Genomic DNA, 13,583 nt, shown 5'->3' with positions numbered 1-13,583 from the left:
GCCACGAGGAGTTCCTTATTATATATAGTGAATAAAGTACCCCCTATTGTAACACATAGGGATATTATAAGCCACAGAGGAGTTTCATGAGCGTATAAAGGTACAAGGCCGAAGGCTGAGGTCTTGGAACTTCTAATATCCTCTATTTCAGAACAGGGGGCACTTTATTATAATATACAAGTTTTAGTGAGTCATGTGACAAATTACATCACTGAGCTCTGATTATAACTGATGACATCACTAAGCACCGTTTATAAGGATATCATTTACAGTTTGGTCCCAAAGGGAGATGACCAAACTGTATATTATATCCATATAAACCACTGCCACCACAGAGACGAACTGAAATCCATAAGAGCTGGGACAGAACTACGGTGGGCAGATCAGGCACAATGAGAGGGGAGAGATCTACAGAGACTGGAGAGCAGCAGGGGTGGGGTGTGAACTGGGGCCAAGGAGAGCTGCAGACCAAGCAGCTGGGGTTGGGGGTTATGAGCGAGCCAAGGGGGTGTAGGTGGCAGTCAGGGCATCTTGCCTTGGGCACCAATACTACTTGGCCTGAGTCTTCTTAAAAGAGGCTTCAAACTGCCCATTCAGCTGTCTGGGTTACTTCAAATGATCAGACTGGGTCTCCTCGGGCCGACCAGAGAAGCTGACACCCTGGCCCCACTCTCACAGCAGATATAAATAGTGGCAGCTGGCTGTGCCAGGTAGTGTTTATATGAGCCAGCAGGATTATATAAGCCAGGGTGGGCTTGTGGGAATGGTACTAGGGGGTCCACTTTAGTAGGTCAGTCCAACCCTCCCCATCAAAGGTTCACTGTTAACTCTTAGCATGTTATAGAATGGCCTGTCCCTAGCAACTTTGTGTTTTATAGTTTTTACATTTTTTTTGCTCTCTCTTCTGGCTCTTTCCAGCTTTCAAATGGGGGTCACTGACCCCGGCAACCAAAAACTATTGCTCGGAGAGGTTACAATTTTATTGCTATTGTCACTTATTACTTATCTTTCTATACAGGCCTCTCCTATTAATACTACCATCTGTAATTCAAACCACTGCCTAGTTGCCAGTGTATATAAGACCCTAGCAACCAGATAGCTGCTGAACAAAAAGCTAAATAAATATGAAGCCCTATTGCAAATGATCCTGAAATATCAATGTGTATATGAAACACTAGCCACTTCCACCCCTTGCTAAATATACAGGAAGATTTCCTAAGAGTTTCCCCTTGGCTTTATTCCCATGCTGTGCATTGCAGACAGGGTATCTGCAGCCGCACAGGAATGAAACCCTGCAGACAAGGGAGCCTATTCATGTGCTGGGGAGACGTGCCCTTGTGCGTGTATGGGGGCAAATCAGGTGAGGGCAGGCTGGAAATACAGGAAAGGGGCCGGAGGCAGTGGCTGACTTACACAACCATTGTAATGGGAGCAGAGTGTAAATAATGGCACACATTAGGGCAATGCCAAGGTATTTTAGTCTGCAGCAAAGCCACAAGCTCTCCTGATAATCCATGCCTGGTCCCTAGCAGCTCCCCCTTCTCCTGATGGGTGTCAGTGGCACTGCACATGCTCAGTGCACTCCGCTATTGAGACACTAAGGGGTCAGACATTGTCAAAGCATTAGCAGGAAGAGAGTTTGCATCTGTCATAGAAGCTTATGCTGCAAGGCTGATTATAGATTGGTTCTGATGCAGACTGCAATGGTTTCTGAGCTGGGAATCTAAATGAAGGACTAGCCTTGTATGTGTTGTTTAAGCACAAGCCTGTAATAAAACAGCAGCGCTTCCTGGGGATTAACACAAATGAGGGGGGAAAATGGAGCCTTCTAACCCTAAACAAAAAGCCCACCTAAAATGACCAAGCTGGATGCCCTAAGCATTGGTTATCACCAGTCCACTGGCTCAGCCTGGGAAATACCCATAAAGTGTTCATTTTACACCCCAGTGTATTTACCTGTATATAGAGCAGCAGTGCTGCAGGCAGGCCAGACTGTCCCCACATTGTATTATGAGTAAATACGTACCTGTCTCCAGCAGCACAAAGCAGCCAGGTGTTGCCTTGGTACCTGAACAAAAGCCCATTAAGGAGAGACTGGCAATAGACCTGCATGTTCTGCTTAAACCCAGAGAACAGGAGTTTGGTTTCCAAGCATTAGATTGAGAGTTAAAAGGGAAACAAACATCTGTTTTACAAAAACAATTCCACTACTTTCCCCATATGTATATTACACAGAGGTTTAGTTATGTCATCCCATTTGACTTTCTATTCACTGCTGCTTCCGACTGCTTAAACAATGTAGCAGATGATGCCCGATTGACCTGGAGGCAGACCTGCTATTGTTTCAATCATAACTAGGAGTGCAGAAAATTTAAACCAGAATTGTAAAACACAAAATTGACCCAAACATGCATGCCAACATTCTATTTTTCCTGCATTATAGTTCTGCCATGTCTTGGTAATGCACCTTGTGTAGGGGAAATGCAGCCTTTACAGACTAAATTTATGGGCAGGAGTGCTGTATTATACTGAACATACTGTAGCAGCCCAGGGCTCAGTACTACCCCAGCCTCAGTGACAGAATAAGCCCCTACTGGGATGGGACCCATGAGCTGTAGTACAAGAAGATACCCCACAGCCTATTCCTGCCCCACTCACAGGCATCCGAGTGTGAAGGCTTAGTAAGATTAAAGCAGTCTAACCAGTTCCTGGGTGTTGGCCTAACCCAGTAGGAAACAGATATAGAACGTGACTTCCTTTAGCGAATAAGTGTAGTAATGTGATAGGGAGTGTATAGAGTCAAACCCCCCCCCCCCCCCACTGGGGCAGGGACCCATGGGAATCACCAGAGCACCACTGGCAGATTGGGCACAGTCACACAGACCAATGGCAATTAGCACTGGGTATACGATTTGACTTTGGGGTGGCTGTTTGTCTATATACAGACTCAAGAAAGCACCTTGCCATGTTACACTTGCAATTGCATGCCTATAACAGTTGGGCAGAAGGGGTGTAACACCAGCATCTTGGCCAGTGCACCTCATCCATAAGGTCACAGCCCTAGGGTGCTTTGTTTACCAATATAAAACAAACTGGTGGCAGTGCCTCATTCAGAGTCAGACTGGGGGCAAAACTGCCCATCAACAGCTATTGCACCCTCTGCCAGCATGTAGGTCTATTGTACTGGTTGGAACCAATGGTGCCACCTGAGAGACTAGGGCTGGAGTTCATACCAGATACTGAATCCATTTTGGACCCATAGAGATTGGGCAAAGAGACTGGACAAGAGAGGGATGTTTCATTGTTTTATTTAGTAACACAGAAACAGTGACACAGACAAACTACCAGGATGGGATCGTGACTCTGGGCCCCTTCAGTGACAGAGAGGGGTTGGTGGGGCGACAGGTAAGTGCTTATTCCTTAGAGGCCATGTGACACATGAGATCCACAACACGGTGGCTGTAGCCACACTCGTTATCATACCTGTTGGGCAAAGAAAAAAAAAAAAAAAAATGTTAAGCACAATGGAACTATGGAACTAGTTCCCTGCAGGGTGGTTCAGCCCTGACCAAGGAAGCAAAGCGGGGGGCATAGAGTCAGAGGCCCATAAGTTTGGGACACTGCAAGTATAGAAACTTACCAGGAAACCAGCTTCACAAAGTTATCGTTCAGTGCAATTCCAGCTCCAGCATCAAAGATGGAGGAATGAGTGTCACCATTGAAGTCAGTGGAGACAACCTAATGGCAAGAGATTCATATGAGTGGTTTGTTTAGTACCAGTGAGTAGCAGTCAGAGCCCAGACATGACCGGGGGGGGGGGGGGCACGCTTCAGTGTTATTACCTGGTCTTCTGTGTATTCCAGGATTCCCTTCATTGGGCCATGTGCTGCAGTCTTAATGGCAGCCTTGATGTCATCATACTTGGCCTGAGTGAAACAGAAAAGCTTAGAGTCTGCTCTGAACTTACAATATAGCTTGCTATTAAACCCCTCCTTGCCCCACACTTACAGGCTTGGACAGACGGCAGGTCAGATCCACAACGGAGACATTTGGGGTGGGGACACGGAAAGCCATTCCTGTCAGTTTGCTGTAGATATATACACAGCATTATATGTTGTTCCATTAAATTATAAAAGTTCAGTGAGTAAAGTGAAACTGCAACTCACCCATTCAGCTCAGGGATGACTTTCCCAACAGCCTTTGCTGCACCAGTTGAGGCAGGGATGATGTTCTGACCGGCACCTCTGCCATCTCTCCACAGCTTGCCAGATGGGCCATCCACAGTCTTCTGGGTGGCAGTGAAGGCATGGACGGTAGTCTGGGAAGAGAGTTCAGGGTAGATACTTAGGCAGCCACTATTGTACAGTCTGCTACAGTGCATGTAGATTAAAGGAAAACTGTACCCCCAGAATTATTAAATAGTTCAAAAAAAAAAAAAAAGGTGATGGGTTAAAAAAGCGTTATTATATATAGCCCTTTTACATCCTTTCCCTTCATCCACCATTTAGTGATGGGCTGTGTGCTCCCTCAGAGATCAGAGGTAGCGTGGGAGCAAAAGGCAGGACTCAGTCCATTCATTGGCTGATGGGACCTAGCATGTATGTGTGCCTTGGCTTGTTTGTGTGCACTGTGAATCCTATGATCCCAGGGGGCGGCCCTTAATTCATAAAATGGCAGTTTTTAGTTTAGGATTACCCAGTAGCACATACTACAAAAAAGTAAGTTAAGTTATGAAAACTTGCACAAAGCAGGGTTTTTATGTACAAGCTTGTTCACACTATTTTTAGAGAGACCTACATTGTTTGGGGGGGGTATAATTTCCATTAAGGTCACTCATACAGGGTGAGGGGGGAGACAGTTTGCTTTAGGCTCTATGTCCCAAGCTGAATAAGCCCCACTGCACTTACCATCAGTCCCTCCAGGATGCCAAAGTTGTCATTGATGACCTTTGCAAGAGGAGCCAGGCAGTTGGTTGTGCAGGATGCGTTGCTGCGGGCAAAGCAGGGGAAAAGGTAAACTAAGCATCACTCCCTTATTCCATCAGAGTAAAGAGGCCAGCCCATATAGGGAGGACACATTACTGCTTGTATTTGGGGCAAGGCCCTGTAAAGGCAGGCCCAGGGCTGGGAAGGCAGAGCCACTTTGCCAGTTGAAGCTAGCCAGCTTATGTAGAACAGTAATTGCCTGTGAGACTTACAGCATTAACATTCCTGAGCTAAAGAAAGTGGCAGAGAATGGGCAGCCTACATCAATGCCTGCCTACAGAGGCCTAAGCACTAGCCAATTACTGAGAGGTTCCATCAAGTACAGAATGGTTTGGCCAAGCAGCAAACCTAGAACAGGCTGCAATTTTATTATGGGCAGTAGAGGGAGCCCCTGCCTGATCAGTATTTGTATAGACAAATATCCTGATAAAAAAAGGTTTAAGGATTTACAGCCTTCAGGCTTAGAGTTTTACATGGTTGTTATAGTAAACAAGCCCTTATTAGATTACAGAAGCTGCAAACCATGAGCTATTGAGAACTAAAGAGTTAACCCAGTAATACAGAAGCTTGCAGACAGCCTGTAGCATTGTGGTAGTTCGCTCCCCCTTTAAAGGAACGCCCATTTTTACCCCACACTTACCTGACAACGTGAAGAGAGTTATCATATTTGTCATGGTTCACCCCAACAACAAACATGGGGGCATCAGCTGAGGGGGCAGAGATAATGACACGCTTGGCACCTCCCTTCAAGTGCAACTGCAGGTAAAAATTAAAAAAAAAAAAGTCCAGGGTGAATTCTAGATATAGAAAGCCAAATGTTATGGGGGGGGGGGGTGTAACTACTTACACCGGCCTTCTCTTTGGTTGTGAAGACTCCAGTAGATTCCACCACATACACTGCACCAGCATCGCCCCACTTAATGTTGGAGGGGTCACGCCTGGGGAGAGGAGAGAACTGTAAACATCCCCCCTGTGATTAGATTCTGCTGCAGGAACCCAGTCTAGAACCAGGCCAGGACTGAGCCACAACCTCACTTACTCTTGGAAGACGGTGACTGCCTTGCCATTGATAACCAGCTTGCCATTCTCAACACACACTGTTCCCTTGAATCGGCCGTGGGTGGAGTCATATTTGAACATGTAAGCCTGCGGAGAGTGGGAGGGGTTAATTCCCGAGCATTTTATACTCCAGAACACAAAAATGCAGATGAACGGAGCCACCTACCATGTAGTCCAAGTCAATGAAGGGGTCATTGATTGCAACGACTTCACATTTGCCGCTTAAAACAGCAGCGCGGGTCACCAGGCGCCCGATGCGGCCAAATCTTAAAAAGAAAAAATGATTTCTATCGTTAGATGTTTATGCGCTTAACCCCTTGTGCCACTGGCAAGCAGTAAGAAGATAAAGCCTTGCATCATAAGTGATGCGACGTCACAGCTAGATGTTAAAGGGGAAGTTTAGCCAATGCACTGAAACCACAATGCAACAGCTTAGTCCTTTGATCCCTATATGTTAAACTACAATTCCCATAACCCTCCATAGAATCAAGGCATGCTGGTTCCCCTCATTGGTTGGCTTGGGGAACCCCCAAGCCAACCAATGTTTGTCCACAGTGCACTGGCAATTGCCGACTCTTGCTGGGCAGTGTTGCCTGGTGCAATTGGTTGATCAGCATAGAAGTAATGGGGTGCACTGCTACCCCCTCTTTTTAAGCAGTTAGGGTGGGAAGGGCACCCTACATAGCTGTCATTATAGTGAATAGCAATAAACAGGGGCCAGTTACATAGAGAATACAGAGACCTAGATCAAATGGATCCCACTATTCTAAATGGCACAAGGGGGGGGCACATGATTTAGGCAATCTGTCACTAAGAAATATGCAAACTTAATGTACTTTGGTTTACTTGCCCTTTAAAAAAAAGGTCTGTGCCGCCATTAGCACAACACCTGCTGACACAGAAATCTCCACTGACCCAGACTCAGTTGAGCCAGCCTGGGGGGGGGGGGGCAGTTTATCCAAGCACTGCTCACGCAGCACAACCTGAATAATGGCTGTTATTACAAGCAATAATCAGTCTGCCTGCCACTGCCCTGTTATTACAGGCAATAATCACACAGCCTGCCTGTTGCGACTCCTGACACTGCCCTGCATGCTTCGAGGCACAATACGAGTGACTGGCTGCACATTCAGGGCTGAACTTTGCTCGGGGTGAAGTTCAACAGTGAAGTTCAGCGACGCGTAATGAGGACAAACAGGAGGGTGTGTAGTAAGGCTGAGAGATGAGTGGCCAGAGTGACGGGAGCAGCCTCCATTGTGGGGCAGTACTGGATCCGAGTCCTGGCAGAGACGTGCAGGGCAGAATGATAATGTCCCTGGCGTGGGTTACAGCAGCTGGCATCAACACCTCTATTAATAGGAGCCCTACTTAGCCATGCCAGGGGGGGGCATCTTAGTGTCCCACTTTAATGAGAGAAGTCTCTAGAAGGTTCACGAGAGCCCAGTCAGACTCTGTGCTGTGAGGATTATGGTCACTAACCAGAATAAAACAGCCAGGGGACTGTGCCTACGTGCGGCTGCCACCAGGGAGCAGGACGTGACTCAGCTTCCCCACACTTGTGCAATTACTCCTTATTCTGCAGCAGCGAGGGGAGGGGATTCACCCAAGGTGCCGTGCATCAGCCCCCCAGGTACAGCTCATCAATAGGACACTGACAGTGCAAGGGTGACCCTGGCCCAGGATACACTGTGACCTTGGGGTTGTCCTTGAGAGACATCAGCAGCCAGACACTGGGGACACCCCCATGCGCATTACTGTACCCCCCTCCTGGCAGAAGGTGGAGCAATGGGGAGCCGCAGCGGATGGAGAGGAGGGGTTGGGGTGTGAGGTGGGGAGCAGTGACTCAGTGGGACGTGAGGAAGCTTCACACTCCGCATGGTTCTGGCAGGGGAGGGGTTAAGGAGCAGCAGCCATTTTGAAAGAATAATCGGCCTGGACCATTAACCATTTATGAAAGGTCTGTAGCTTCATTACTTATAACCCCTCAACTGCCAGAGCCAAGGGGCATCTTACACTGGCCAATCGCTAAACCGTGCAGAGAACACTATCCCATCGGCCTTTAATCTGCCAAGCCATTAACCCCCCCCCAGCTGTTTGTCTGGGTCCATTACCCCCTTATACCCCAGCATCTCCCCCCACTCACCTGCATATTACCCCCTTAAGCCCCAGCACCCACCCCCAATGAAGTTATTAACCCCTTAACTTACCCATTGATTCCAATCTTGACAGTCATTTTGGTGTCACTTGGTTTAGTTATCAACCCCTAAAGGCAAGAAAGGAAATTAGTGGGGGGGGGGGGAACAAGAGGAGGGTACCCCGTGCCCAAGTCACTCTCCATCCCATCTATTGGGCACATCCACCCACCCCTCTGTGCCCCCAACAACCTACCTTTAATATTAACCCCCACACCACTGCACCTTGAATTGGTCCCCCTGCAGCTAAATCCCACCCAAAGGCACCCATATAGCCCATACCCACCCACTAGAGGGCAGGAAGTGCCCCATTTCACCCAGTGTCCAACCCAAATCATTAATACACAGACTCCTGATTACCCAAGGTTCCCACTTCCCTATATCTACCAGAACCCCATTACTCATCCCACCCTAAAGCCTCCCCAATCTAAGCACAGGCAGCCCTTACACCATCCCATCCTTAGCCACTAATACAGTAACCCCATTACTCACAAACACACTACATTGGAAAAGTACCAGTAGCACAGAACTACAACTCCCATCACTGTCAGTTGACACCGACATTAGTACCTTTAGCAACTGCAAACGAAACCCCCTAGGAGAGCATATAGTAGGAGCTATACCCAAGCCTACCCTGCCGAGCCACACCCCCAACCTAGGCTCCACTCCTCCCGCACTCACCTCTCGTTTCTGTGCCCTGTTGCAGAGTGACGAACGGATTGCCAGTGCGCCTTTATATACCCGGCAAAGCGGGACAATGTAACCCCGCCCACCAACAATCAGTGACAAATCGTGGCGTGAGCAGATAGAGCGCCCCGCCCCCTCAGCCTGACACCGTTAGAATGCCTACGTGCTGTTCCCGTAACCCTTGTAAAAGAAGCGCATCCGCCTCCCAGTCATTCTTGTTATTTCTGTTTTCAGGGAGGCACGTCCCCCCTCCACCTGTACATTATGGATGATCCCCACAGTCTCCTCTCAATGACACAGCTCCATCTTTATTCTCTCCTGTTCATACAGTGTCGGTTTAATGCTACCCCAGTGATGGGGCTGTGTGCAACGCTCACTCCCTACCCATGTTGTTGAGCTATAAGTCCTAGATGCTAAAACATTACAAAATGCAGAGAGTTGTAGTGTAGCAACATCTAGAGAGCCAAGGTCAAGCAAAAGGGCTGTAGGCCCCACTCCTTGTTCCCATCATGCCCTATTATCTCCCTGCTTGTAACCTAGTGAGGATAATGGGTACCCCCCCCAATGATCAGTGATGCTCAGGACAGTTGGCATATGTGCCAGTCATGGAAGGGGTACCCTGCCTCCCCCTCAGCCCTAGGCATGGCCCTTTGATGCCCTTGTCCCAATGCAGGCCATGATCCCATGCCAGAAAGGGTGGGGGATTTGCACTTGATCTGGGGCCTCAGAGATGGCAGGGCACCTTGCTTATCCCTGCAGGGTTGCCTAGTAACCAGTGCAGATAGAGAGGTGCATTGGTTTGTGGGTAATCATGGTGCCGCCCGTGTATCTATTTTATAGATGGCTGCTGCCTCCCCCTGAGAGACTCCCAGCAGCCTTATTCCCAGACTGAATAGAGCCCCGGCTGCGGGTTACAGAGTGACCCCTTGGGCAGACTTTGCCCAGAGAAACCTACACACAGCTCTGCAGCGGCGCCCCACAAACAGCAGTGTTATTGTTTATTCCATGTAACTGGGACTCTCTGCTCTTTGCACATTGATCACTCCGAGCCCTGACGTACCGACTGGGAGTCACAATAGGCCCTGGCATCCCATGTACACGGGGGCCCAAACCTGCCCAGTAAATAGTGACTGTCTGTGGCACCTTACAGCCCCCCTGGCATTCCCAGTACCCAGAGGCACAAACAGCCCCCCCCAGCCCAGTAAATAGTGACTGTCTGTGGCACCTTACAGCCCCCCTGGCATTCCCAGTACCCAGAGGCACAAACAGCCCCCCCAGCCCAATAAATAGTGACTGTCTGTGGCACCTTACAGCCCCCCTGGCATTCCCAGTACCCAGAGGCACAAACAGCCCCCCCCAGCCCAATAAATAGTGACTGTCTGTGGCACCTTACAGCCCCCCCCTGGCATTCCCAGTACCCAGAGGCACAAACAGCCCCCCCAGCCCAGTAAATAGTGACTGTCTGTAGCACCTTACAGCCCCCCTGGCATTCCCAGTACCCAGAGGCACAAACAGCCCCCCAGCCCAATAAATAGTGACTGTCTGTAGCACCTTACAGCCATTCCCAGTACCCAGAGGCACAAACAGCCCCCCAGCCCAATAAATAGTGACTGTCTGTGGCACCTTACAGCCCCCCTGCATTCCCAGTACCCAGAGGCACCTTGTCTGTGGCACCTTACAGCCCCCCTGGCATTCCCAGTACCGCCCCCAGCCCAATAAATAGTGACTGTCTGTGGCACCTTACAGCCCCCCTGGCATTCCCAGTACCCAGAGGCACAAACAGCCCCCAGCCCAATAAATAGTGACTGTCTGTGGCACCTTACAGCCCCCCTGGCATTCCCAGTACCCAGAGGCACAAGCAGCCCCCCAGCCCAATAAATAGTGACTGTCTGTGGCACCTTACAGCCCCCCTGGCATTCCCAGTACCCAGAGGCACAAACAGCCCCCCAAGCCAATAAATAGTGACTGTCTGTGGCACCTTACAGCAGCCCACAGTATCCTGCAAGGCTGCTTCTCTTTTTTGTATACATATTAAAGGGGAACTTCACCCCAAGCATTGTTTGTATCATATCATTTCTAATAGACATTCATTACACAAAAATTAATTATACAAAAATGTCTGACCACATGTGTTGGCCCTTGGATTTACACACCCAGTATGGCTAATTAGTAGTTAATTTGGGTGCATGCTGCAGGCTGTGCTGATTTCAATGTTGCCATGAGATTGCAGCATGTGTGTCTGATTCTGGTTCCACCCAGCCGGGCAGCTTGGCCTGTATTCCAGGTGATGTTAAACATACATTATTTATGGCCCCTGCACTGCAGATCTGCTGCCTGATTATCTCCTTGGCACGGGCAGGTGGGTTATTGTTAGTGTCTCCCAGCTGCACTGCAACCAAACTCTGCTTCTCATTTCTGTTTATGGAATAAGTAGGGAGCTCCTGTGGGAAGGGGCCACACCTGGGTGCAGGTAAAATGCTTATGTGATGCTGCAACATATTGTATCAGGCTTAGAATAGGTTTAACTGGTTTCTGTGGGGCAAGTCAGACACATTAGGTACCCTATAGTGCGGCACTGCCCTGATGGCTTAGGTACCCTATAGTGTGGCACTGCCCTGATGCCTTAGGTACCCTATAGTGTGGCGCTGCCCTGATGCCTTAGGTACCCTATAGTGTGGCACTGCCCTGATGCCTTAGGTACCCTATAGTGTGGCGCTGCCCTGATGCCTTAGGTACCCTATAGTGTGGCGCTGCCCTGATGCCTTAGGTACCCTATAGTGTGGCACTGCCCTGATGCCTTAGGTACCCTATAGTGTGGCGCTGCCCTGATGCCTTAGGTACCCTATAGTGTGGCACTGCCCTGATGCCTTAGGTACCCTATAGTGTGGCGCTGCCCTGATGCCTTAGGTACCCTATAGTGTGGCACTGCCCTGATGCCTTAGGTACCCTATAGTGTGGCGCTGCCCTGATGCCTTAGGTACCCTATAGTGTGGCGCTGCCCTGATGCCTTAGGTACCCTATAGTGTGGCGCTGCCCTGATGCCTTAGGTACCCTATAGTGCGGCGCTGCCCTGATGCCTTAGGTACCCTATAGTGCGGCGCTGCCCTGATGCCTTAGGTACCCTATAGTGTGGCGCTGCCCTGATGCCTTAGGTACCCTATAGTGTGGCGCTGCCCTGATGCCTTAGGTACCCTATAGTGTGGCGCTGCCCTGATGCCTTAGGTACCCTATAGTGTGGCGCTGCCCTGATGCCTTAGGTACCCTATAGTGTGGCGCTGCCCTGATGCCTTAGGTACCCTATAGTGTGGCGCTGCCCTAATTAATTAACTTTTAGAATGCTATAGAATGGCCAGTAATTAGTAACTTTTCAACTGGTCTTCATTTTTTATTTATTGTATTTTCTGAATTATTTGCCTTTTTTCTTTCTTTTCAGCTTTCAAAAGGGGGTCACTGACCCCGGCAGCTGAAAAACTATTGCTCTGTGAGGCTCCGGTTTTATTATTATTATATTTCATTACTTTTTATTCTAATCAGGCCCTCTCCTATTTATTTTGCAATGTCTCAATCACACTGTTGAATGGTCGCTAAGGTAGTTTGGACCCTAGCAACCAGATAGCTGCTAAATTTGCAAACCTGAGAGCTGCTGAACAAAAAGCAAAATAATTCAAAAACCACACATAATAGAAAATGAAGACCAATTGCAAACTGTTTCAGAATGTCACTCTCTACATCAGACTAAACGTTAATTTTATGTATGTTCCTGTATGGTATAAGGTCAACTTGACCTCATCATAATTGCACAGGTGGGGGGGGCATGTAGGGGTGGGACATGGGCACATCGTAAGTCCGAGAGCCCCCCTTTTCTAATTCTGTGCTAGGAGATACCCCCTTAAAACAGGCACAATAATCCTATGAATCAAGATCCCACATGGCTAATTAGCAATTCATTTAGATGCAGGCTGCGGCGGCTTCCATGCAGCTGTGCAAAATACACACAAGGGGCTAATTAGCCACTCAGCATGGGGATGTGATTCTGATGTACAGGGGTGTGAGGAGCACCGAGACCAAAAACAATCATGGTGACAAAGTTCATTAGAATGTGGCTGCCATTGCTGCTAATGCAGCTGCCTGATCAGAACTAGAGTGTAAGCTCTTTTGGGCAGGGCTCCCTTCACCTCCTGTATCAGTTACTGATTGCTTTATATGTTACTCCTTGTAGAGTGTAAGCTCTTTTGGGCAGGGCTCCCTTCCCCTCTTGTATCGGTTACTGATTGCTTTATATGTTACTCCTTGTAGAGTGTAAGCTCTTTTGGGCAGGGCTCTCTTCCCCTCTTGTATCGGTTACTGATTGCTTTATATGTTACTCCTTGTAGAGTGTAAGCTCTTTTGGGCAGGGCTCTCTTCCCCTCTTGTATCGGTTACTGATTGCTTTATATGTTACTCCTTGTAGAGTGTAAGCTCTTTTGGGCAGGGCTCTCTTCCCCTCTTGTATCGGTTACTGATTGCTTTATATGTTACTCCTTGTAGAGTGTAAGCTCTTTTGGGCAGGGCTCTCTTCCCCTCCTGTATCGGTTACTGATTGCTTTATATGTTACTCTGTATGTCCCATGTATGTAACCCACTTATTGTACAGCGCTGCGGGATATGTTGGCGCTTTATA

The 13,583-nt window shown here is 48.7% G+C and overlaps 1 protein-coding gene across 2 annotated transcripts; it reads right to left on the bottom strand.

The window, feature by feature from the left end:
- Positions 1-3,292: 3,292 nt before the first annotated feature.
- gapdh (glyceraldehyde-3-phosphate dehydrogenase) lies at positions 3,293-9,118 on the bottom strand. 2 transcript variants are annotated; one of them, XM_012966386.3, is made up of 12 exons: positions 8,918-9,118; positions 8,252-8,307; positions 6,211-6,310; positions 6,025-6,131; positions 5,833-5,923; positions 5,626-5,741; positions 4,908-4,989; positions 4,167-4,318; positions 4,009-4,087; positions 3,843-3,926; positions 3,641-3,738; positions 3,293-3,483 (listed from the first exon to the last, which is right to left on the bottom strand). In XM_012966386.3, exons 2-12 carry the CDS (start codon positions 8,275-8,277, stop codon positions 3,414-3,416), a joined length of 1,005 nt encoding a protein of 334 aa, XP_012821840.1. In that variant the 5' UTR covers positions 8,278-8,307; positions 8,918-9,118; the 3' UTR covers positions 3,293-3,413.
- Positions 9,119-13,583: the final 4,465 nt, after the last annotated feature.

The sequence above is a fragment of the Xenopus tropicalis genome, chromosome 7 (genome assembly GCF_000004195.4).
Source record: "Xenopus tropicalis strain Nigerian chromosome 7, UCB_Xtro_10.0, whole genome shotgun sequence".
Taxonomy (NCBI): Eukaryota; Metazoa; Chordata; class Amphibia; order Anura; family Pipidae; genus Xenopus; species Xenopus tropicalis.
Note: the sequence above shows the minus strand (reverse complement) of the source record. Positions and strands in the feature narration are given on the sequence as shown.